This window comes from Myotis myotis, unplaced genomic scaffold, assembly GCF_014108235.1.
Source record: "Myotis myotis isolate mMyoMyo1 unplaced genomic scaffold, mMyoMyo1.p scaffold_m19_p_3, whole genome shotgun sequence".
Classification (NCBI taxonomy): Eukaryota; Metazoa; Chordata; class Mammalia; order Chiroptera; family Vespertilionidae; genus Myotis; species Myotis myotis.
This window is the reverse complement of record NW_023416335.1, coordinates 168,102,540-168,127,136: the sequence shown is the minus strand read 5'-3', so window position 1 is coordinate 168,127,136 and position 24,597 is coordinate 168,102,540. Positions and strand designations below refer to the sequence as shown.

At 41.4% G+C, this 24,597-nt stretch overlaps 1 protein-coding gene across 3 annotated transcripts in view; it reads right to left on the bottom strand.

Annotated features, from left to right (window-relative positions):
- Positions 1-24,597, bottom strand: part of NELL2 (neural EGFL like 2) — a 364,677-nt gene that overhangs the window by 271,118 nt on the left and 68,962 nt on the right. For all 3 annotated transcript variants that reach the window (XM_036301575.1, XM_036301574.1, XM_036301573.1), the window contains exon 4: positions 4,705-4,855. In XM_036301575.1, coding sequence (XP_036157468.1) covers positions 4,705-4,855 — 151 coding nt within the window. The remainder of the gene's footprint in view (positions 1-4,704; positions 4,856-24,597) is intronic.

Sequence of the window (24,597 nt, the reverse complement as noted above, 5' to 3'; positions counted from 1 at the left end):
TTTGGCTATCAGGAAAATTCCTAATAATAACTCCATGAGAACTAATTTATATACCTAAAGCCCAAGACTATTGTAAATAGAGATAAGTACTATAAACTACAGAACACAATCCAGGTGACTATACCAACCTACACCAAAGGATGACAAAATGATTTTATTTATCCTGAAGAAACTACCATTTTATAAAGCATGGAAGAGAATAAGGTCCTTTTAAAATTTAGGGAAATATTCTCATTCATTTTTACTTAAAATATATTTTGCTTTTCAATGAGCTATTACTACATTCATATATCACTCCTGTATTTCCTGTATAAATGGGTAAGTGAACCAATATCTTAGAATTCTTTCTTTACTTTTTATTTTTTCCCTTTCAAAATACAAAAGTCAGAAAAGTTATAATGATGCTCTCTTGATCTGCCTGAATGTCTTAATTCTTTCAGACATACAGTGCCATGTATTATTATCTATTGTTTTTAGATAATACTGCTGTTGGCTAAATATACACAGAATGGCTGAGGAGCCTACAAGCTTTTGTGCTGTGCTCACATGAAGTTTGTGGTCTAATTTTTAATATTAGGCCCTACTTGAAAAGCTCCATTTGAAACCAGGAACTCGGGTTGGAAAGCCAAATGGGCCTTTGCTCACAGAACACCAGGACACTGCTGATGAGGTTTCCAGTAGTTTCATCATAATGTCACTGTTTGAAACTGTATTTCAGTGCCTAGGTTTGACTTACGCCCTCTTTCAATTCCGAGATGCTGTGATGTCTGCCTTTCCTACTCTTTGTCCTGCTCTGAGCTCACTTCAGATACCCTAGAATCCAGAGTGTGCCCATTAGTCTCACATGTCCAAACCAACAAAGTTGTGTGATTAGGTTTCCAGCTTTAACACAGTGCTTGAGATGTTGCTATATAGCTCATTAGTCTGAGAACTTGACTTGCAGCCGTTTTGAGGTAGTAGCTACCAGTGAGTGAAATCCTGACGCAAGAGCTAATGACATTTCAGGATAAATTAAGTGTCCTCCATCAATATAGCAACCTGAACATTTCCCGGGACCTTTGCCCTAGTCTGGTGAAAACTTTGTGAGGTCATTTATGATTTCTGGTGCAGTCATGATGGTCTTTCTCTCTCTTTTTTAAAATATATGTTTATTTATGTCAGAGAGAAAGTGAGAGGAAGAAAGAGAGACAGAAACATCAATGATGAGAGAGAATTATTGATTGGCTGCCTCCTGCATACCTCACACTGGGGACCAAGCCTGCAACCCGGGCATGTGCCCTATCCAAGTATCAGACCTCCTGGTTCATAGGTTGACGCTCAACCACAGAGCCATAATGGTTAGGCATGATGATCCTTCTCTTGATGTTTCACTCATTTCTTCATCCACCAAATATTTATTTAGCATCTAACTGTGTATGACAGCATGATAAAAATGAAGTTTGTAAGTTTAATGTGCAGTCATTGAAAAAAAACTTTCAAATCTAATCAAAAGTTGTTGCCAACTATGTAACATTGTACACAAACACCCAAGTACACCTTGAAAAGGATTAGAAAGCTGCATCTCAGAGTGTTGTTATGGTGGTTACCTCCAGATTCCAGGACTTTGGGCAGTGGTGCTGGTAACAGTGCAACAGCTGGCTCTCTGTGCTCTAGAGAAGTAAGTCTAAGGTATTGGTTCATTTATCCATTTGTGTGGGAAAGATCAAAGAGAAAAATTTTAAAAGCACTTATTTAAAAAGTATTTCTCAATAAAAATGCATTTTCCAAAAAAAAAGCCCTGCTTTATAGCATTTGTTGATTTCCAAAGTGTCAGCAATCACACATGGTTTTCTTTCAACCTACCACAGGAATATCAAGTTGCTTACAAAGTTGCAACTTATATACCAGTATGAGCCCTCTCCAGCACACCTCTGATTGGCTGACTTCTACTTTATGCTTTTCTTGTTTTCAAAATATCTTTACTGATAATAGTGGTATTCCCCCACCCCACACACACACCCAGCCCCCGGGATAAAAACTAGGTAGTCAGGTATAGGGATGGGGGTAGGCTCTATCTTTGTTGTGCCTTTTAAATTTTGAAGCCTGAAATGTATTACCAAATTTTTTATTATAATTTAAAATGTTTAATCCTCGGTAAATATTTGTTACCATTGTGATCAAAAACAGTGAATATTTCTAATGTCTCATATACAATTAATACATATGTATATGTGTGAAACATTAAAGAACAATAGAAGGTGTCACATGTTAGAATGCCAAAAGGAGTGGCTCAGTTTTTAAAACTGGAGGCTAATGGAGGGAGAAATTCATTCAGCTGAAAGGTCAGCGAAAGCTTCATGGAGATCCGAGTGGAGCAGAGAGAAAGGAGGCGGGTGACACGCAGATGGTGAGCAGACTGGCCACTGTGCCTGGCATTTATGCTCCTGCTGAATGATATCACTTTCTCCAACTCTGCCAGTGCCGGAGCAGGCACTGCCCAGGGTCTAGTTCTTACTGCCTCCCTCCTCCTTAATCTGGCTCCAGGGCAGGCTGCGAAGCAGCCCAAATGGAGATAAGATTGGAGCCAGAGACTGACATGAAGAGCAGAGAAACGGATGCACATCAACTCTGCTAATAATGTGAATGTCTCTCGGTGTTCTCCAGCAGGCACTCTGTGGTCTAACTCACCAAGCCTAATTCACAGAGGAACAGCTCCAGTTCTTGTTCTTGTGCTTCCTACCAAGCAGGCAAAACGTACTCTGGTGAAGCGCCAGGACCTCACTCACCCATCTCCCAAAATTAGCTTCCCGCAGCGTGCAGAAGAGCTCTCCCAGGAGCTAGGAAGAACCTATGGGGAGCTGGGCCTGCACCTAACCCCTGCCAGTCAGAGGATAACAGATCAATATTCATTTTGACAGGCATTTTTCAACATTAACTCTCACAAAAAACACACCTATCATTTGGATACTTATCACAGCAGTCCAACTTGAATTCGATATTATTCTCAAAAGCCAAATTGAGGAAAGCAATTTGCATCGCGTATTTCTTGAAGGACATGATCCTTTATCAGGGTTTCATACAGCAGGCACTACTGGCGTGTTAAGCAGGGAAACCTGGTTGTACAGGATTTTCAGACACACAACCAAGTCCCATTTTAAAGACCTCCACTCGGAGACGCACATCACTGGCATCCCTGCAGATGTGCTTTCTCCAAAGTGCATGTGGCGTGATGTCACCAGCAACAGGAAACCCCCTGAACTTGTCCCTCTAAAGATACTACATTTTCCCATAGAAGGCCATTGGGGAAATACGACTCTGGTCTCAGAACCAAGAATGGTTGCATTGTCTTAATCACCCAGCTGGGTTTCAATTCTTTCTTTGCCCTGGTTTACATAATTCATTTTATTTGCATCTTGTTGCCCCAAAGATATCTCTATAAGCCACCTTAAATTTTTTGTGTGAAAGAAAGCAGAGAATAAATAAATAAGTGACAAAGGAAATGACGAAACAAAGAACGATCACTTCCGCAACAATAACGGGAAAAAAGAACAACATGAACCATAAAGGTCTTTCAGGGTGACGGGAGGTTAGGAGATGTCACAGTGGACATGTAAAAACACTGGACTCAAGAATCAGAAGAAGTGGGTTTGGGTCCTGACTCTGTCACTATCAACTACATGATGCCGTAAAGCCTGAGTGTAAGCAGAGGGAGGGTGACTAGGAACCCCGCTCTCCATGTCCTCTTGCTATATTTTGTTCTCCATATACGTTTGCTTCTGTTTGCCCTTTAGTGTTTTGTAAAGATTTGCAAAGTCCAAGGTGGTCTCGTCTCTGATGAGAGAAACCAAGAAACTTCTGATTGCCCCTGAAAAGGATCGTTAACACCTTCATATATATAAAGCACATTACATACTTAAACTCTTTCATCTTCACAGCAACCTATACAGTAGCTACTATTATCCTCATTTTACAGATGAGAAAAGTGAGGTGCAGAGAGGTGATGTGATTTACCCAAGGTCCACAGATAGTAAGGGGTCATGCAGGTACTCAAAATGATGAACGTGAAGAAACTTCCATTGGCAGAACTGGAGTTATTCTTTCAGGAAGGAATGAATCGTTTTAAGTTGCTTGGTATTATTTAATAGCAATTTATGCATATGCCAGGTGACATGAATGAATTTCTTTTGGCTCCTACCCATTAGTCCCACCTGCTCTCCTGCTCATGCTTCTGCACACGGGAGAAGCTGGGAAATACTAGACAGCATTCTGGTTTAACTCGCATTCAAGGACACAGCTTCAACCGCTGCAATCCACAACTGTATTGAACAAAAAGTTTCCTGTCAGGGCTAAAATTCTAAGACTATTAAACTCAAAACCCAGGCAATTCCTAAAGAAACAGAAAATAGTGTTTTTGAATATAAGTAGTCACAATAACAAGTACATTTGACATTGAGGAAGGTGTCTCATGAGGAATTCAGTGATTTGGTAAATTTGTTTTAGGAATGGTGACTTCCGTGTGCTCTTAGCAACATCAAAAGCAGCTCCCTCTGCTTTGGGGCAGATCTCCATGACTTCTGTTTGTGGTTTTGCATAATATAGCACAATTATTCTAGCTGTTCACGCCAGTCTTGGATACAGCGTGTCTTGCTTTTGTTTACTTCTCTTTCACGTGCTCATTTAACCAGATGTAATAAAAACACAGGAAACTCCAGCAGCCACACTTACCTGTGATCCAAGTGGTGAATGGAGAGAATAACTCCGGAATTGAGGTGGGTCTGTTTTAGAGTCACCAAAATAGTAAATTCATGTTTATTTCTCAGCTTCCGTAAGAACTGGTCTGCTGTAGCAGTGGATGCTTTTATACTTCTGGGAGTGTCTGAAAGAGAAACATACACTAAATTGACTAGAATTTGGTTTTACAAAGTGCCCTTTAGATGCAACATCTTTCAAGAAACAATGATAAATACCAAGTTTCTGACTTCCCTGATAAACTCTTTCAACAAGACTTTAGGCTACTTATAACCAGACCGTAAACCACCAAATTACTGAGCTTGTGTTTCAGGAATCTCTTTTCCAAAATGTCACTGTTGAGGTAAAGAATCAAAGAACCCAGTTTGAAAAAGAAAGTATACTCTCAAGTTTTCTCCTTGTACACTTCCTATATCCTGGACACTACCACCACATCAGTGTCAACAGTGAACAAAGAAGATGTACTTTCTAGACGGGGACCTAAAAGACCACGATAAAGACATTTAGTTTTTCTGACACCTCATGACAGAAAATTGGATTTAAATCTATGTGCCATGTTCCACAGTGATGTCTTTAGCCAGAAGGTTTTCTCTAAATAGATTGTTTAAAAGATCATTGTAATTAGTCACTCTCAGCCTTCTGTGAAGTGGATGAAACATTAAGATCAAATTATCTTACCATATTTGTGGAAAGACTGTCATAGAACTTAATTCCCATGTGCCTCTCTTCTGGCTTAGAGAAAGCCTAGCCAAGGGAGTGCAGAAACCTGTGCCCAGTGCTTCCACCTGGAATATAGCCTTGCACTCCAACCTTACCACCCAAAGGATATGGGGAAACACATAGGGAGAGAACTGGACACAGTGGACAGGAAAAAAACATCTAAGCCATCTGCTAACTGAGCATAAGGCCCTCCTATTCATAGTGTGTGCAAAGGACTTACGGGAGCCAGAAATTGTTTTGGTTTGGTTTTTCTTGTGATCAAATCATTCTCCTATTTTCTATGCTTTAGACTAGGTAGATTAGTTAAGTAGTTCTCAGCGGAGGAACCACTGGCATTTAGAGAGAACAATCCCACCTCGTGCTAAACTGTCCCATGAACTGCAGAACATTTAGCATGCCTGGGTGCCAGCCCAGGAACGCCCGTGGCACCCAACCCCCAGTCACGGGACAACTCAAAGTTCTCTCGCGCCTTTCCGATCATTCTTTGGGAGCAGTGCAGCAGGAATCTCAGAGAACCACACAACCTTCATGAAACAGATTATAGGATTAATCCAAAACTCCCCAACATTCTAGCCCTATACATTTCAGGAATAAAGATGTAATCGCCTGGTCTGTACCCATCACTGGGAATATACAGATGTGGAGAAGCCCTCAAGATACCCATAGAATTTCAGAGGGAAGGCAGGGGTGGGGGGGAGGGGTGGGGGGGAAGAAATCAACCAAGAACTTGTATGCATATATGCATAACCCAGGGACACAGACAATAGGGTGGTGAAGGCCTGGGGTGGGGGGGGGCTATAAGGGGTAAATGGGGGGGGAGGGGACATATGTAATATTTTCAACAATAAAGATTTAATTTAAAAGAATAAAAAATAAATGATACCCATAGACTAGAGGAAGGAACAGATAATCCCAACACAATGAAGGGAATGCTGTAACACACGGAGCACAAAGTGTTGTGGGATCGTGGAGGGAAAAGCAGCCAACATCATCTAGCAGTGGTTCTCAACCTTCTGGCCCTTTAAATACAGTTCCTCATGTTGTGACCCAACCATAAAATTATTTTCGTTGCTACTTCATAACTGTAATGTTGCTACTGTTATGAATCGTAATGTCAATATCTGATATGCAGGATGGTCTTAGGCAACCCCTGTGAAAGGGTCGTTCGACCGCCAAAGGGGTCTCGACCCACAGGTTGAGAACCGCTGAAAGGGAAGGATCCATAAAATAGATGGCATTTGATCATGGATGCACCAGCTACCAAGGAGAGGGAAAAGCATTCGATCATAGGACTGGCTTGTGAAAAAGCAGAGCTTGTGAAAGGGCCCGCCATGTCTAAAACAGTGACTAGCAGCCATCGTGGATGGACGGGCGGGAGAGGAAAGCTGGGCTGGACTGGCGGGACCTCCTGTGCCTATGGAAGCAACCTGTTGTTGCTTCTGTCACCATCATCAATTTAGCCTCTTGGTTAAAGAAAAAAGAAAAATATATAAAAAACACCTATTCACCCTCCCCACTCAACCTACAACTTCCTCCGAGCTGAAAGTACCGGGACCAATCAGCAATCAGCACATCTCTTACTCATGTCCACAGTATTCCAAGCAGGAACGGGCACCTGTCCAGGGCAATGAAGTCAGGCCCAGGGGATTTGCTCAAAGTCTTAGGAGAAAGAAACTTTTGTTGTTTTCAAAAAGAAACTTCCTCCGTTCCGATATTCACAATTCCAATATTTAACAATGACCTGCAATATCTGCCATAATCACTGTAGTGGTTTTAAACCCACATTCCATGTTGTTCTCGCAAAGCCCTGGAAACTGGATGGGACCACAATTCCTGTTTCCTTTCTCCATGAGCCAAGGAACACTCCTGGGATTCACCCAAAGGCACGCAGCATGCTACAGGTATAACGGGGGTGACAATTTCTGGCCCAGTATTACTTCCTCTAAACTGCACCACCTCCGACCATGGCATTCTTTATCAGTGCTCTACTGACACTCACAGAGAGAAAGGCAAAGACGAGAGCAAGACACAGAAAACGATTCAGGAAAAAGTAATTATATAAGATAACATTTTTAGTTCTGTAAGTCACTAGCTTAGAAGTGATTTTAAGAAAGGTCACTTTCCCCATTTGCGTTTCTGTTTCCAATTTGTAAAATTAGCACTCCTGCCTTCTATTTTCATCTCGAGGATTATATAACGTTCAGAGGGACTTCTGGGTTCCCGTGGTTATTACTATACAACCTGATTCTGTTCCTCACCAGAAAATCAAGTCAAGGAAATGACCATGTGAGAATGAACTTTATTTCATTTCAGTTTTCAGAATTAATCATTTAATTCGGGTATGTATTATGCAATCTCTCAACAAGGCCTCCTGTTAGGAATAAGCATAGAAAATAAAGCATAGAGGTTATCAGAACACACTCTGAGGTCCCAATGCCAGCTACAGAGATCACGCTAGCTCGGGCGGCATGTAAACACCATGAGTTGGCAATTAGGACTATGATACTGATTAGTGTTACTCTTACATGCAGTGAGACTATGGAACCCACTAAGACGACCAAAAGCCATAATGCCATTGTGGCAATATTCTGAGCTCACTTCCAGTCTCCCTATTCCAAACTCAGTCACACAATATCAGTTTACACATTTGAAAATGGACATAAAATGTTTTGGCAATCAAATTATTCTTAAGATAAAATCCTGCCTACTACTCTCTGTTTCTAGATAACTACAAATGATCATTCTTTTATGGGCAAAAATCAATGTAAACTGTATTTCTTTTTAAAGAAGAACTGAAAAAGGCTGACAAAATTGCCACTTCAGAGAAAAGCAGGCTGAGGAAAAGAGCCTGTAAATGCTACTACGAAGACCTACAGGAAAACTTAGCAACATGCCCATGCTGCACTGGATCCTTCTAATTGGAGAACTGCTTAACATTAAAAGTTTGTCTCAACATTTTCCATTTTTGTTGTGTGCAGAGACTAAAAATCCCACTGAGAAAACAACTAGTGGCAATTTAAAGCACTTGTTAATAAATAAGGAAGCTCAGAAGCAATTAGATCAAAATATTCATTTTTAGTCATGGGACTATCAGGATGGAGTGATGAGTTCATGTAGTAAGAATTTCTAGAGATTTAAACAACATGTTATGAATGACCCATATAAGAGGAGAAAGAGGAGAGAGAGGGGGGGAGGGGGAAGGGAGAGGAAGAGAGAGAATACTGGTAAATCTAAAATAGGCTAATAGGAGCTCCAGTGGCTCAATTGGTTAGCGCGAGGTACTTATAAAATAGGCTAATAGCCCTGGCCAGTGTTGCTCAGTGATTAGAGCATCAGCCAACAGACAGAGGGGTCGATGGTTCCATTTGGGTCAAGGGCGTATGAGAGGCAACCAATTATATGTCTCTCTCACATGGATTTCTCTCTCTCTCTCTCTCTTTCTCTGTCTCTGTCTCTCCCTTCCACTATCTCCAAAAAAATCACTATGGAAAAAATATCCTCTGGTTTGACAAAAATAATAAAAATGAAATAGGCTGATAGACTGTAGCTCAATGCAATTATGTATGTGATAGCAAATATGGGTGTTTACTGAAAAAGGGAGTCAGAGTGGAGCTTTTAAAAGCAGTTGAAGTGCATTAGTAGTAAAAGTAAAGAGAAGGGATTTGTTCATCTTTCAGTACCAAAGAAAGTGGTAAGAATTTTCTTTTGCACTTAAACTGCATCACTACAATTGCCATCATGAATTAAATAAGCCTCTGCCCACTGACAGGTCTCTATCCCATCTGCAGGGTGTAGAAACCTCAATTGATTTCCTCCCACATAACCAGACTAATAAAAGTACCATGTTCAAATTCAATTATAAAAACAGTCTAATCCCAGGCATGGTGCATTTGATTGAGAATGTTTCCACTCACCAAATTTGTGTCAGTCTCTGACTATGAAAGGTTGTTTTCTTCTAAATTCAGGTTACAAATATACCAAATTAGAACTGTTGTTATAGTTATTGTCCATTGCTCTTACTCTCCCTTCAATATATCCATGTCTTTAGAGTGCAAACTTTCAAGGCAAAATAATAGTAACCATCTTAAAAACCATTAAAATTTTATTAAGGCTGCATATGCAGTTTGCAAAGTCCTTAAACATAAACAATCTCATTTAAGCTTCACAGCACATAGAATAAATGGGATTATTCAGTCCATCTAAATAGAAATTACTGGTGAGGGGAGACAGGCACAGGGAAGCCAAGACACTTGCGATTATCACTGTAAGTGACTCAAAATCAGAGGTCATTTTTATGAACTTACTATATTGGGAACTTGGTTGGAAATCTCGGAGACTCCCAGGTGAAACTTGAAACTGGCCCCAGGACATGAGGGCAAGGAGAAACTGAATAAATAGGCAGGCCACTCCAGATTGGTAGGCGGCCGATTTAATATGCAATGGAATTTACATATGAGACTTGTCTTGGAGGCTGAAAGACAAGTAGAACTCTGTCCGTGCCTACAAGAATCTTAAAAGTTTATATACAGCCATTAACTGGTTTCAGTCACATATTCAGTCAAGATGGTCTCAACAACACATTGTTCTCTCAAAGTTGTGTCTTTGAAACCAGCTCCTACTGTGGGAATGGTGGAGAGAACATGCCCTCCTAGGACAGTGAAGGAGGTGAGAAGCCTCCAGTTGCCTGCATCCAGCTCAAGAGTCAACTAGCAGTCATGTCCTCTCAATGACCTCCTCCAACAGAACTATCAAAGCAATTATGATAGGAGATAGGAATGAACCCACCAAATTCAAATGGTAGATCCACGATCCCAACTGAGGCCAACGTGTTTCCTATTATTACACAACTAGAGGCCCAGTGCATGGATTCATGCATGGGTGGGGTCCGGCTGGGCTGCTGGCTGACGGGGAATAGGGGCTATGGGCAGTTGGCCGGCCAGCCTTGCCCCCGATTGAGGTGTTGGGGGCCGCTCAGGGCTCAGATCAGGCTGGTTGGCGGCCGCAGTGTGTATCATAGCCACGGTCATTCCAGTCGTTCTGGTCGCTGAGCATATATATACTAGAGGCCCGGTGCACAAAAATTTGTGCACTGGGGGGGGGAGGGGGGATCCCTCAGCCTGGCCTGTGCCCTCTCACAGTCTGGGACCCCTCGGGAGATAACGACCTGCTGGCTTAGGCCTGATCCCGGGTGGCAGAGGGCAGGCCCAATCCCTAGGTGCAGCCCCTGGTTGGGCTCAGAGCAGGGCCAATTGGGCAGTTGAGGCGCTGCCCCCTATCATGCACAGAGCAGGGCCCATAAGGGGGGTTAGGGAGCTCCCCCCTGTCACGCACAGAGCAGGGCCCATCAGGGGGTTGGGGAGCTCCCCCCTGTCACTCACAGAGTAGGGCTGATAGAGGAGTTGGGGCACCGCCCCCTGTCACACACAGAGCAGGGCGGATCAGGGGGTTGGGGCGCCGCACCCTATCATACTCAGGGCAGGGCCGATGGGAAGGTTATGGCTCTACCCCATCAAACACAGAGCAGGGCCCGTTGGGGGGGGGGGAGGTTGGGGCACCACACCCTGTCACACACAGAGCCACAGGGCGATCAGAGGTTGGGGAGCTCCCCCATATCAGGCACAGAGCAGGGCTGATCAGGAGGTTGGGGCGCCTTCCCCTGTCACGAACAGAGCAGGGCGGATAGGGAGGTTGTGGCCCCGCCCCCTGTCACACACAGAGCCGCAGGGTGATCAGGGGGTTTGGGCGCTGCCCCCTGTCACGCTGATCCCGGTGCCGGGAGGCCTCATGGCTCCGCTGATCCCGGTGCTGGGAGGCATATTACCCTTTTAATATATAGGCTAGAGGCCTGGTGCACAGGTAGGGCTGGCTGGTTTGCCCTGAAGGGTGTTCTGGATCAGGGTGGGGGTCCCCACTGGGGTGCCTGGCCAGCCTGGGTGAGGGGATGATGGCTGTTTGCAGCTGGTCACACACCATTCAGGGTGGGGGTCCCCACTGGTGTGCTTGGCCAGCCTAGGTGAGGGGCTAAGGGCTGTTTGCAGCTGGTCACACACCCTTCAGGGTTGTGGTCCCCACTGGGGTGCCTGGCCAGCCTGGGTGAGGGGCTGAGGGCTGTTTGCAGCTGGTCACACACCCTTCAGGGTGGGGGTCCCCACTGGGGTGCCTGGCCAGTCTGGGTGAGGGGCTGAGGGCTGTTTTCAAGCTCGCGGGTGATGGAAGCTCCCAACCGCTCCTTTTTTTCTTTTTTAATTCTGGGCCAGCTTTAGCTCTGAGGCTCCAGCTCTTAGGCCTCCGCTGCTGAAAGTAGGTAATCGAAACAATGTATAACTCCAGCTCTGACTCCAGCTCTGAGATCCCAGCTCGCTGAAAGCTGGTTTCTGGGGTTTTTTTTAGCTTCTATATTTGTTAAAATGTTTCAAACTGCAGGCTCAGAGGCCGGCAAGGCAGGCAGGGAACGTTGGAATCCTCCGTCACTGAAGCAAGCAAGCCTCATGTTAGTTTCAAGCTGCCTGGCTGCTGGCCACCATCTTGGCTGACAGTTAATTTGCATATCTCCCTGATTAGCCAATGGGAAGGGTAGCGGTCGTATGCCAATTACCATGTTTCTCTTTTATTAGATTATATAGATAGATAGATAGATAGATAGATAGATAGATAGATATATCTTCATGTACTATTTACAAAAATATTTTTTGTCTTAATATTGTGAATATGAAGCCACATAAAAACTTACATACAGTAATAAAATCAGAAACATAAGCATCAACCATCTATTCAATAAAACAAAAACAAAAGTAGGTTCTACTCCTGGATTTAGCAACCACATGGTTGACTTTAAGCAAACCATTTATGACTCATTTGTTGGACTTTCCATTAATAATGTAAAGCAAAATGTCAGGATCTAGGACTACAAACAAAATGTCGCTATAATTTGGAGCTTAAAATTAAAGTATTAAAATTGTATATATAACAGTTATAATACAACTTATTAAGACCATCCATTTTGTTTATTTTGATTCCATGCTAACAAATAACTTTCTGATAACAATTTGCTTCCAGGTACATTTTCCTTCAGAGAGAGCAGTAGAGATCAACCAATATGAGTATTCTGGTTTAGCTCACTCTTATAACCCTCACTGTAGATTAAAATTAAACTTGGCACTTGAGTTTATAACCAGATTAATGCTTTGGGCTCCTGTGAAGCAGTCCCTCAGAATCCCACTAGTGAAATTACCAGCTGTTTTGTTACCAGTAAAATCAAGAGGATAAATGAGCCAAAACAGTATCCTCTTTATCATCTCTTCTTCCAACTGCAATTCTGCTCAAGACTAAGATCAAATCAGCAGAAATGTTAAGCAAATAACAGGAATGATGATGAATTGATGATAATGACAATGATGACAATGTTGATGCTTACCACAACTTTAATAGACTGAATGTATTCCTCTGTTGATAATGGCTCATTATCTATATATGGCAGCCTCAATAGCATTTGAACATAAGTAACAGTCTTAAGAATCAGTAATATGTTATATACCTGAAACTAATATAGTATTGTGTGCCAACTGTAATTGAAATTTTTTAAAATTTAAACTTATATAATCTTATTAACCAATATCACCCCAATAATTTTAACTTAAATAAATAAATAAAATTTTAAATAAATTATTTTAAAAGAATCAGTAAATTGCTGGACCTTTATCCAAACAAAATATTATATCAAATTGAACCTAAATGAGAGCATGCACTTTGTCAGCTATCATGTGCAAATGTTTTAAATACATAAGAAAAATTAAATTCATGAACTATCATACTTTATGAAACATGCTTCTGCCTTAACTAAAGCTATTAAAACCCCGAATAAATAAAATATTTACATTTATTATAAAAATAAATAAATAATAATAAATTTTCACTGGCTTAGCCTTAACAGTAGACCAAAAGGCTCAGCTATACCTTTGTATACTAATACCAGTTATTGGTATATGAGCTATTGCTTAAACTATCCAATTACTCACCTTCATATTAAGTGTATAAATGCATGAAGTAGGTGTTTTTCCTTCTTGTAAATTATCCCACATCTAGAACCTACCTAAATCTTAAAAACATATATAATTACTCTTTATAAAGCTATTAAGAGAGTAACTATAAATGCAAGAGAGATACATACATACTGATTTTTAAATGAAAACTGAATCACAAGTCATTCCTATATTTTCCTTGAGGTCTAATCAAATATTCATACTGTCCCTAAGAAGTAGAAGAAGAAAAAAAAAGTGTTCATTCAAAAAGCTGACTATCCTTTTATCCACATATGTGCTAGTGTTTGGGGCTCAGCTACAGTAGAATTATTTGTTTAAAAAGGAGAAAACATAATAGTATCAAGGTGAGATTTCTATTATATATATTTATTGTTTGATTATACTTATTAATTGATAAGAAAAAGCAATAGAGAGCTATAATATATTTTACATCTATAAAATGTGATGGTTATAAATTCTGCAACCTCATGCACAAACAGATTCTAGCAGAATCTTTGCTGAATAGTCAAAGAGACAGAATGTAGTGCCCATCAATTATGCAAAGCTGAAGTGCTGAAATTCGCAATTTCATCTTCTACCTAATAGGCCAATTTGACCTGAGACATCAATTTTGGGAGTTTGTTCTGCTTTTGTAATCCTTCTTTAATGATAATAAAATCAAATTATTTTAGAATAATAACACACCAAATATCAATTATCATGATTAATCACCCTATCAAAATTGTGCTATTTTTTAACTATTATTATTTTCACTGCAAGAAAGAAAACAGCCCTAACCGGTTTGGTTCAGTGGATAGAGCGTCGGCCTGCAGACTGGAGGGTCCCAGGTTCGATTCCGGTCAAGGGCATGTACCTTGGTTGCGGGCACATCCCCAGTAGGAGGTGTGCAGGAGGCAGCTGATCGATGTTTCTCTCTCATCGATGTTTCTAACTCTCTATCCCTCTCCCTTCCTCTCTGTAAAAAAATCAATGAAATATATTTTTAAAAAAAGAAAAAAGAAAGAAAACAGCATTACGGTTATAAAGTATCAAAGGACACAAGGCACATATAATCTGTTCTCAATCCAGAGTTTCAGACACAAGTCCTATATCAACCCCTGCCCTTGTTTCTCTGGGATCCGTATCTGCCTCCCCTTGGTTTCTGAGCCAGGTATAATAATGATGACAGAAAATCGAAAGTGGGGCTCAGAATTAAGTCTTGTTGCTCAGAAATTCAATAAAAAAAAAAAAAGAGCTCTGGTAATTTGTGCAGACTCTAAAATAAATCATTTCCCAGCCCCACTATGTTGGCCCAATCTACAAAGTTGAGCTATTGCTTCAGTTACCCAGCCTAGAACTCTAACCTCTGCTCTGCATACGCATCTGCCTTGTTAAGGTTCTGATACACCCCTGGATAATGCACATAAGATTCACTTCCTATCTAAGCTTATCTCTGGTCTTCACCTGACTAGAAGCTCTATAATCTTCATTACTGATTTATCTGTTCCCAGGAGCCTTACACTAATCCCACCAAGCTTGCCTCTTCCCTCAATGCCCATTCCTGGGCTAAGGACTGTCTCCAGTTTCCTGCTGACTTAAATCAATTTAACAAAGATATACTGAGAACTTGCTACCTGCTGAACATTCAACAATAAATATCAGGAATAATGCAATACTACTAACTGTCTACCTCACCCTAGCAGACTACTAGTTGTCCTCTTATAGCAACAATTCTCTTTTTCTGTTCAGTAACAAAACTTCCTACTTCCACCTGACCACATGGCTGTCCAGTTAGAAGCTACATTCCCTAGTCCTTTCCAGCTAAAGTGGCCAAGTGACTTAAATTCTGGCCAGCGAGATGTGAATAGAAGTGACATGTGCTACAATCCAGACTTCATTACTAAAAAGGAAATGGATTACTCTCCACTCTCCTTTCCCTCAGAGCGGAATAGGGATATTGTGGTAGCCAAGTTCTTCAGTGCGGACAAGGGCATTATGGAGCCTCAAATGATTTCATGGCAGTTCTACTCATCAGCCCTGGAACCACCTGCCTACGTCTAGATTGTTAGTTGAGTGATAAATTTCTTTCTTATTTGAACACTGCATTTTGGGTCTCTTTGCGACAGGAGCTTAGCATATTCCTAAGTACTACGTCTCCAAAAGTTTCCTGTGACTCATTGAGATGTTGGTGGGGGGCAGAGGGGAGGGGAGTGTCATTCTTTAAAACAAAAATCAGCAAAATTTTCTGTATAAGCTAGAGAGTAAATAATTTAGGCTTTGCAGGTCACATACATCTCTGTTAGATATTCTTTTTCATGTTATTTTCTTTACAATCATTGTAAAATGTAAAAACCATTCTCAGCTCAAGGGATCATGCAAAACTAGGCCCTAAATCTGGCCTGCAGGGCCATAGTTAACTGATCCCTGGAAGAAACAAATACAGATATAATTTACCCTAAATAGATAGCAATTTTTAACTAATTCCATTAGTTAGTTATGTTTAAATCTAGAAAGGAAGACCAAAACAATATGATAAGAGGCTTAGTTAGAGCAAGTCTAGATGCTGTGAAAGCAGAAAAGAAAGGAGGCAAATCCAGCCTGTTAACGTGCTTTCATCTCTGCCACGGATATGTGTATTTCGAGTCATTCTGTGATAAGCTTTCCCAGGGCAGGGGCCAGTTTTGTACTTCTTTTGGGCACCATCCATGTAGAAAACAATAAGTGTGGTCAATCGTCTTGTTTATTGTTGGTGACTTTGCCACCTACTTCTATGCCTTTTCATAATAGTGTATCCTTGTTAGCTCAAATAAGTAAGGTTACAGAATTATTTTTGCTTTTAAATATTCCTTTGCATTGCCACCTAGTTTAACATTATGATTTAAAAGATGGCATGAAGTCCTGGCTTGTTTGCTCAGTGGTTAGAGCATAGACCTGCAGACTGAAGGGTCCCAAGTTCTATTTCCAGCTAAGGGCAAGTACCTAGGGTTCGAGTTTAATCCCTGTCCTGGTCGGGGTGCGTGCGGAAGGCAACCAATTGATATTTCTCTCTTTCTCTCTCCCCCTCCTCCCTCCCTCACACACTCTCTAAAATCAATGGAAAAAAGTCCTTGGGTGAGGAAGGAAGGAAGGAAGGAAGGAAGGAAGGAAGGAAGGAAGGAAGGAAGGGAGGGAGGGAGGGAGGGAGGGAGGGAGGGAGGGAGGGAGGGAGGGAGGGAGGGAGAGAGGGAGGGAGGGAGGGAGGGAGGGAGGGAAGAATGGTAATCCCAATGAACTAAACTATAATACATACAAAATTTACAATATAGTGTTTTATATTGCTATATATTAAGACCAAAGACTCTCTCCTTTCCCCTTGGAATATGAACTGACAAGTCGACATGGGAATCCTAAATTTATGAAAAGAAGTTGTCTTTTGTAGCATTCTGAGATGAGTGTGTTCTTAGAAAAAGGAAAAACAGATGGTAAGGTTCAAAACTTCCCCTTCATATGATTGCTATGTGGGTTGACAATCTTAGAAATTTTGTAAATTTCTGGAATGTCAGAAAAAATAATTTTTAATATATTTTTATTGATTTCAGAGAGAAAGGGAGAGGGGGAGAGAGAGAGATAGAAACATCAATGATGAGAGAATCATTGATTGACTGCCTCCTGCATGCCTCCTACTGGGGATGGAGCCTGCAACCCAGGCATGTGCCTTTAACTGGAATTGAACCAGGACCCTTCAGTCCCCAGGCTGATGCTCTATCCACTGAGCCAAACCATCTAGAGCAGAAAAATAATTTTTAATTCAATGACCAAGCATTAGGCTTGTCTTCTCTTAGCTCTACTATTAGTTTTGGGGGTAGTTGTGAATTAATCTACAAAAAAATGTTCAGGACACAAATTAATGTCCTTTTCTCCTGTGTAAGATTAGATTTTTATAAACAATTCAGGCAAAAAGTTTATACAGTGGTCTACTTATAATTTCTTCACTATATTTTACACTCTATAAAACAGAACTAGGCATTAAAATAACCCTGGAATTATACTGCAATCAGGACTTAACATGTCACATCCCATCTTCTCAACACTTATTTTCCTTTAACAATATTCCACAGCTCTGATTATTTACTATGCACCTCCATTATTTTTCAGTGTAGCACTTTGTGCTACCTTATATATTTGTTTCTTGTCTAATTGCTTTATATGACAGTCTTATATCTTCAGAAAGACTGATTTTAATCTCCTTGAGGGCAAGAACTGTACATAATACTTCTTTTCTATCCCAATAATTACCAACAATAACAGTCCAAGATGAGAGGAGTTCAATAATATTTGTTGAATAGAGTTAAATTGATTTTCCTTTTCAAGGTTTGGAAGAGAAAACAACATACCTACCTTGGTTGGGTAACAATAAGTCACTCCCATCCCTCCTAATTCTCCACTGAAGCACGGTTTATAATCCTGGACTCGCTGCACAGCTCTAGGCAATACCTGATAATCACACTCACACACACACACACACACACACACACACACACACACACACACACAATTTATCCTGCACAAAGGTTCGTGCACAGGTCCCGGAAGGCACAGCCCATACTAATTACTAGGTCCAACTATCTCATTAGTCCAGGCAAGAAAAATTAGTAGGGTTTAAAACTCTATCGAAACCATAGTTTCTGAGTGCAGTTTAAAACAAGCTGTTTTTCTTCATTCCAGAATTTCCTATTTGAATGTTATTTTAATTCACACATTTCGTCCACATCCACAAAAGTGTTTTCTATCTAGCATTTGGAAGATAAAATGGATATTTCTACCTTAGTATCACATTTAGATATGGCTCTGAAGTACATATAGATATGTGAAAGATACATTTCCATTTTGAATTTAGGAAAGGAGGCCCAAACATCAACATGTTTCCTATTCAAATACCAACATCCAACGTTTCATTCACATATTTCCTCATTTGCATGCCCTCTCTCCCTTATCCATACAATTTCATATTCACTCAATAAGAATATACTCTAATTTTGTTTTTCTTCTGATTTCTTATTTTTAAGAAATTCTTGTTCATTCTTCCCTCGTTTCATAAAATACATACATAAATGCAGAAGATATAAATATAATATATCAATACATATGTGTGCATGTATACATACACACATGCATATAACTTTTGCTATGGTCAGTCTACCATTTATAAATTTGGCTGTTTTAAAACACCATTGGTAGATCAGTTTTCAAGACTTTGGCCTGCATTTTTACACAGAAGCAATATTATACGTGACAGTTGGGCCCTTAGCAGAGTATTCTGGTTTATGAATCCAGTAGAAATACCTGGTACCTCAATAAGAAAGGGAGACTTCTGGGAGCCAAGATGAGCTAGAAGTATGGGACAATTGAGTAATCTGTAGACTAGATGCTGAAGAACGGCCAGCAGTTCAATATCTAATAGTCAATGAGGTAAAGGGGAACTCAGACACGGCTTAAGTTGGAAAATACAGGCAGAGGAAACAGAATGTACAAAGCAGGGAGGAGTGCAGAAGCATGATGCTCTCATGGCCTTACCAGTAGTTATACTGCAAGAGCCCAAGGTAGAGAGGAGGAGGGGGTGGGAAGTGGAAAGAATCTAGACAGGTGTTTTGGGACAGATAATTGTTCTGTAATCAGCCTGTTCAGAGGCACTGTCACTCAGAGAACTGCAGGGCTCCAATGAAACCAAAGCAGAAGCCCAGTTTTGTGACCCGGACCAGCAGAGTGGGGCGTAAGGAAAAGCTATGACTCAGGAGGCATGTAGCAGCACAGGGCTCTTCTTAGGAACAACAGGTACCAGTCATCAGCTCCGTGAATTCCACCGGCTGTACCCCACTCTATTCGAGTGGGGTCCCAGTCCTGTCAGAACTGGCTCAAGAACTGGAAGTGGTTGGCATGCAAGGCCTCTGCTCCCAAGCCTAAAAGTGCTGACACAGACCACCCTTCAGCTTGGCCTCCAGGTGAAACCACAAACTTCCAACTTAGGACGTCAAGAATGTCTCCTCCCTAAACGTCATTTGTAAAGGGACTAGGGGCTGCCAAAACTGGTTTGGCTCAGTGGATAGAGCGTCAGCCTGCGGACTGAGGGGTCCCAGGTTCAGTTCCGGTCAAGGGCATGTACCTGGGTTGTGGGCACATCCCCAGTGGGAGATGTGCAGGAGGCGGCTGATTGATGTTTCTCTCTTATCAGTGTTTCTAGCTCTCTATCTCTCTCCCTTCCTCTGTGTAAAAAATCAATAAAATATATTTTTTTTATAAAAGGGAATAGGGACTGTCCTTCCCTGAGCCATGGTAGGTCACAGGAGCAAGAGCAGGAGCCTGAGATGCTCCTGGCAACTCTGAAAAAAAATGAAGGGAGGAAGGTAGAGCTAAAACTCAGGGGTCCCCGCACTGATGGTGAGATACCTGGATGCTCACAGCCAGTGGGGGAGGAGAGAGGACTCTAACTGGAATGCCACTGGTGAAAGAGGCCTCCCTATTCTCAGAATCTGCTTGGAAGTACTGGCAGTGTCTGCACATGGATCAATGTGAGAGGTTTGTGATGCTGAAGTTCAGGTGTGATGGCACTAATATTTTTCTTCTTTTGGTGGATTCTTCTAAGTTTAAAAGAGATATTTTTTTTAATGAGAAGAAACATCTTATACTTAAGGGAGGGGAGGCATATAGAGCTTGAGGTGGCCCCAACAATGACATGCTGCTGCCTCTACAGCGACCCCTACAGTCAGAAACAGCAAGCTCCTCAAGGGTGGGGACCGGGCCTGTTTTGCTTCTATGGCTACAGGAAGCTTCTAGGACAGGACCTGACACACAGCGAGCCCTCTGCAAGTATTTCTTGAATGAATAACAAGAGCCAACATTTACTGGGTGCTTGTTATTTGAGGCACCTTTCTAAGGGCTTTTTTTTTTTCTATTAGTGAAGTGGGCACTATTAATTCATTGTTCTAAGTCAGGGCTCCTCAACCTCAGCACTGTTCACAACTAGGACAGGTAATTCTTTGTTGTGGGGATGCTGTTCTAAATACTGTGTGATGCTTAGCAGCATCCTTGGCCTCCAGTAGGACCCCAACCCCAATCATAACCACCAAAAATGCCTCCATAGATTACCAAATGTGCCCTGAGGGACAAAACTGCCCCTGGTTGAGAACCACTGCTTGGGTTTTCTAGCTGATAACTGTTAGTGCCGGATTTGAGGCCAGGTAGTCCACTGTGGAGACTGTGCTCTTAGCCTCTACTCGCAGCTGCTGGGCGAACAAACAACGACTAGCGTTTAGTGGCTGCTCGCTATGAGCCAGACACGATGCTGAGCACTTTCCGACATTGTCTCATCTCATTGTCGCCAGAGCTGAGTATCTGAAGAGCTACCTGTGAAGCCAAACACTATTAAAGAGTAATTTAAAAGTATTTTTCTCAACAAGTGGATTCATACCTTCCAGATACTTTTTCAAATATTTTTGAACCACTCAGCCCTACATTTTGGCTTTCTGATTGCTGAGGCCCTGACTCTTCTGTCCCACTTTTGGTAACAGCATTGTTCCTCGCGGAACTAAAATATGGATTAAATTGTTCTCATTAAATCAGTTCCACATTTCTATACCGCATTAAGGACTCATATTGTGCCAGTCTTATTATAAATCCTAAAATCATCCTAAAGTGGAAGTACAAATCACTGTGAATAGTTCCCTGAAGACGTGAGCCCCAAGACCAAGATGGCCTTTGTGAAATGGTACAGGTGGCTCCTTGACTGCAGTGATGCGATTGCGCCTGACAGAAGCCCAGACTCTCTGAGAACAACAGGAGCAAATCACAGTCCACAGAGCTTATCTCTCTCATTTTTAAAATGTATCTAGAGACTGAAGCCTGAGGGGTTCATTTTCAAACCCTTCTACCTGTCTTTAACATTTAGAAGATGCAGCATGAAAATATCCTTTATTAAAGATAATAAAACCCACTGAGAAATACAGCACCAGAATTTGGTATCACTGTGTGCCCCAAAGTACAAAGGGGATGTCTGAAATTGTCGACAGGATAGATACATCGAAAGGTCAGTAAAAGCACTTATATTGTTGACCAAATTGAAAAAACAGCAACTACTCACGAGGGACAATCGTGAAAAGTGTTTTTTTGTAAGTAATGTCAATATGGGTTACATAGGTGATATAGAAATTCTAAATACTGATCCTTCATTTCACAAATATATCCACATTTTTGATAATCATTTTTGAATAAGTGTGTGTACTCTGGAGTAATTGTATACTGGGTTTCCACGTCATTTCTATCATTTTATAGCATAAGCAAGTTATTTAACCTCTCTGGGCCTTGGTTACTTGGCTACCCGCTGTAAAAGGGGAATAATAATAGTATATAGGATCATTGTCAGAATTAATATGTTACCACTTAAAACATGCTTGGCACACAATAAGTATCCAATTAATATCTATCTCTCTTTCTCTCACACGCATATATACACTCACACACACACACTTTGATATTCAAATAACCCACATTGATATGTGTGAATAAATTGGTGTGTGTGAATAAATGAATAAAGGTAAACAGATAAATGGGCAAGCCTCAATGCCAGATAACAGGACATGCCTACAGCTCTTCTAGCAGAACTAAAATACTCATACTTTTACTACCTTATGAGACAGAAAAGTACCAGGAAGGACAGAACACTTCTCTAATAGATATGGATGTGCACAGTCATCTCAGCAGGCACATCATCAGCTTTCAATAGCCATAACTGTAAATGAGTTCACCAGCTAAGTGGGAATGTGTGGAACTCTGAAATCTTCTGCTGGTCTAAGCACAGCTTCAACATCTGAGGAGGAGGAGGACCTGATGACTGCGAGATGGCACGTGATGAGGGGGTTAATTTTGTGCATCTCCCACACCTCCCCACGCACACTTCAATCTGTGCCATGTGAGTGAGGATTTATATTACACCACTTCCTGTTCTCATTATGATCTTTGTTAAAAGTTTCTCTTATTCCTGTACACCATCTGCGAAGGATTATTCTCCAGCATTGTCCTCATGACACTCCTGCAGAATATTTATATGCCCCTTTGGCAACCTTGGTAACCACAAACTAAAATGTTAAAGAAGATTAAGGCCCTAGAATCATTAATAGAAAAGCCAGTCTATCTTTACGTTTTCATGTTCCTTACAATGATGATAGTAATGGAAAAGAAATTCGTACTAAAAGAGAACGGAGATGACCTATTATATCCGGATGACATGCAACACAAGTCATAAAAAAGGAATTGTTTACATCAAGCATCCATACGATTTCTCTTTAAACCTATCGATTAAGAACAGAAGCATTATTACATAAAACCAGGAAAATCCTGCATATCCTAAGAATCATATCAATATTTGAATAATATTAAAACAAAATGCTGTCCAAAAAGGCCTTTCCATTCTATGCAGAAATACTAATATGAAATGTGTCCTTGCAATAATTTAACTCAAAGCTCTTTCCACTATTGGAATTTTCTTTCAAACGTTTAACACATTTTACTCAGGGAAATTTTCACTTGAGGACCATCATTCCATCAGTTGCTGTCAAGGCTATGACACAAAGAAAAGGTTCTATAATGAGTCTACTGGAAAAGGCCATAATAATTCTGCTCTCCTCACCCTTGATAACACTATTTGCCTGCCATCTGGGGACACAGCTTTGGATTGCTTTTCTGGCAGCTCCGCAAGCCGCATTACTTCACCCAGGTTTCCCCAGCTCCTCCCATGTCCGATGGCACACACTTGCAAGAGAGACGCCACAGGTGAGTTTCCATTCTAATTCTCAGAACTCGATGTTGTCTTCTGGCCACTACGCTTTCAAACTCATCCTGGACCACGCCCCCATGGGTGCTCTGTATTCAATCCACACCAAACCACTTGCACACCACAAGCACCACGCTCTTGAACTCCCCATCTCTCTGCACATGCTGTGCCTCTCTCTACCTGGGATGTCCTTCCTTACCTCGCAGGACTGTCAACAAGCACATAAATGCTCTCTGAGTTCCAGCTCAGTCAAGCACCCTGCTCCATCCAGGAGGCAGTCCTGAAGCCCCCGCTGTAGTTGGCGGAGGTGGTGATTTATTCCTCAGAGAGTCAGTCCACTGAGTGCCGCGGAGCTAACCACGGCTGAGCTCACCATGCTGCAGGGTTTACTCACATGACCGCACAGCGGTGTCCCTTGCTATACTGTGAGCTCCTTGAAAATGATACTCAGGTCTTATCTATCCCAATTTAGTCCACTTTCTGGCATAATTTAAAACTCAATAAATGTGAATGGGTTAGCAATAACCCACACTTATTGAGAACCAACTATGCACGAAGATTTCACTTTTTAAAAATATATATTTTTTGATTGATTTCAGAGAGGAAGGGAGAGGGAGAGAGAGAGAGAAACAACAGTGATGAGAGAGAATCATTGATCGCCTGCCTCCTACACACACTGCACTGGGGAATGAGCCTGCAAAGGCATATGCCCTTGACCTGAACCAAACCAGGGACCCTTCAGTCCGCAGGCCAATGCTCTATCCACCGAGCCAAACTGGCCAGGGCAAGATTTCACATTTTTATCTCACTCAACAAACCCATGAGGAAATGACAGATGACAAAAATCATATTTTTAGTCTCCGTAGGAGACAACCTCTCCAGAGATGAAAAGACAATGAAGAAATGAATGAATGAACAAATAAAATTTTTCAACTAAACTGGAGTATTGGATGGAGCTAGTGATAAGTCACCACTCACTGTCTTTCTTTTTCCATGCCCACCACTTCCAATCTGATTCAAGTTCTTTAAAAAAAAAAAATCTTCACCCGAGGATATTTTTCCATTGATTTTTAGAGAGAGTGGAAGGGAGGGGGAGAAACAGAGAGAGGAAGCCTGCAACTGAGGTACCTGCCCTCGACTGAAATCAAACCCTGAACCCTTCAGTCCACAGGCCAATGCTCTAATCACTGAGCCAAACTGGCTAAGGCTGATTTAAAGTTCTTGGTACCCTCCTCCTGAACTGTTGCAATAGTCTCCTGGTCTCCCTGAATCCGATCTTTGCCTCTTTAAATTATTCTACAAGATTATTTATTAAACTGCATGTAAATG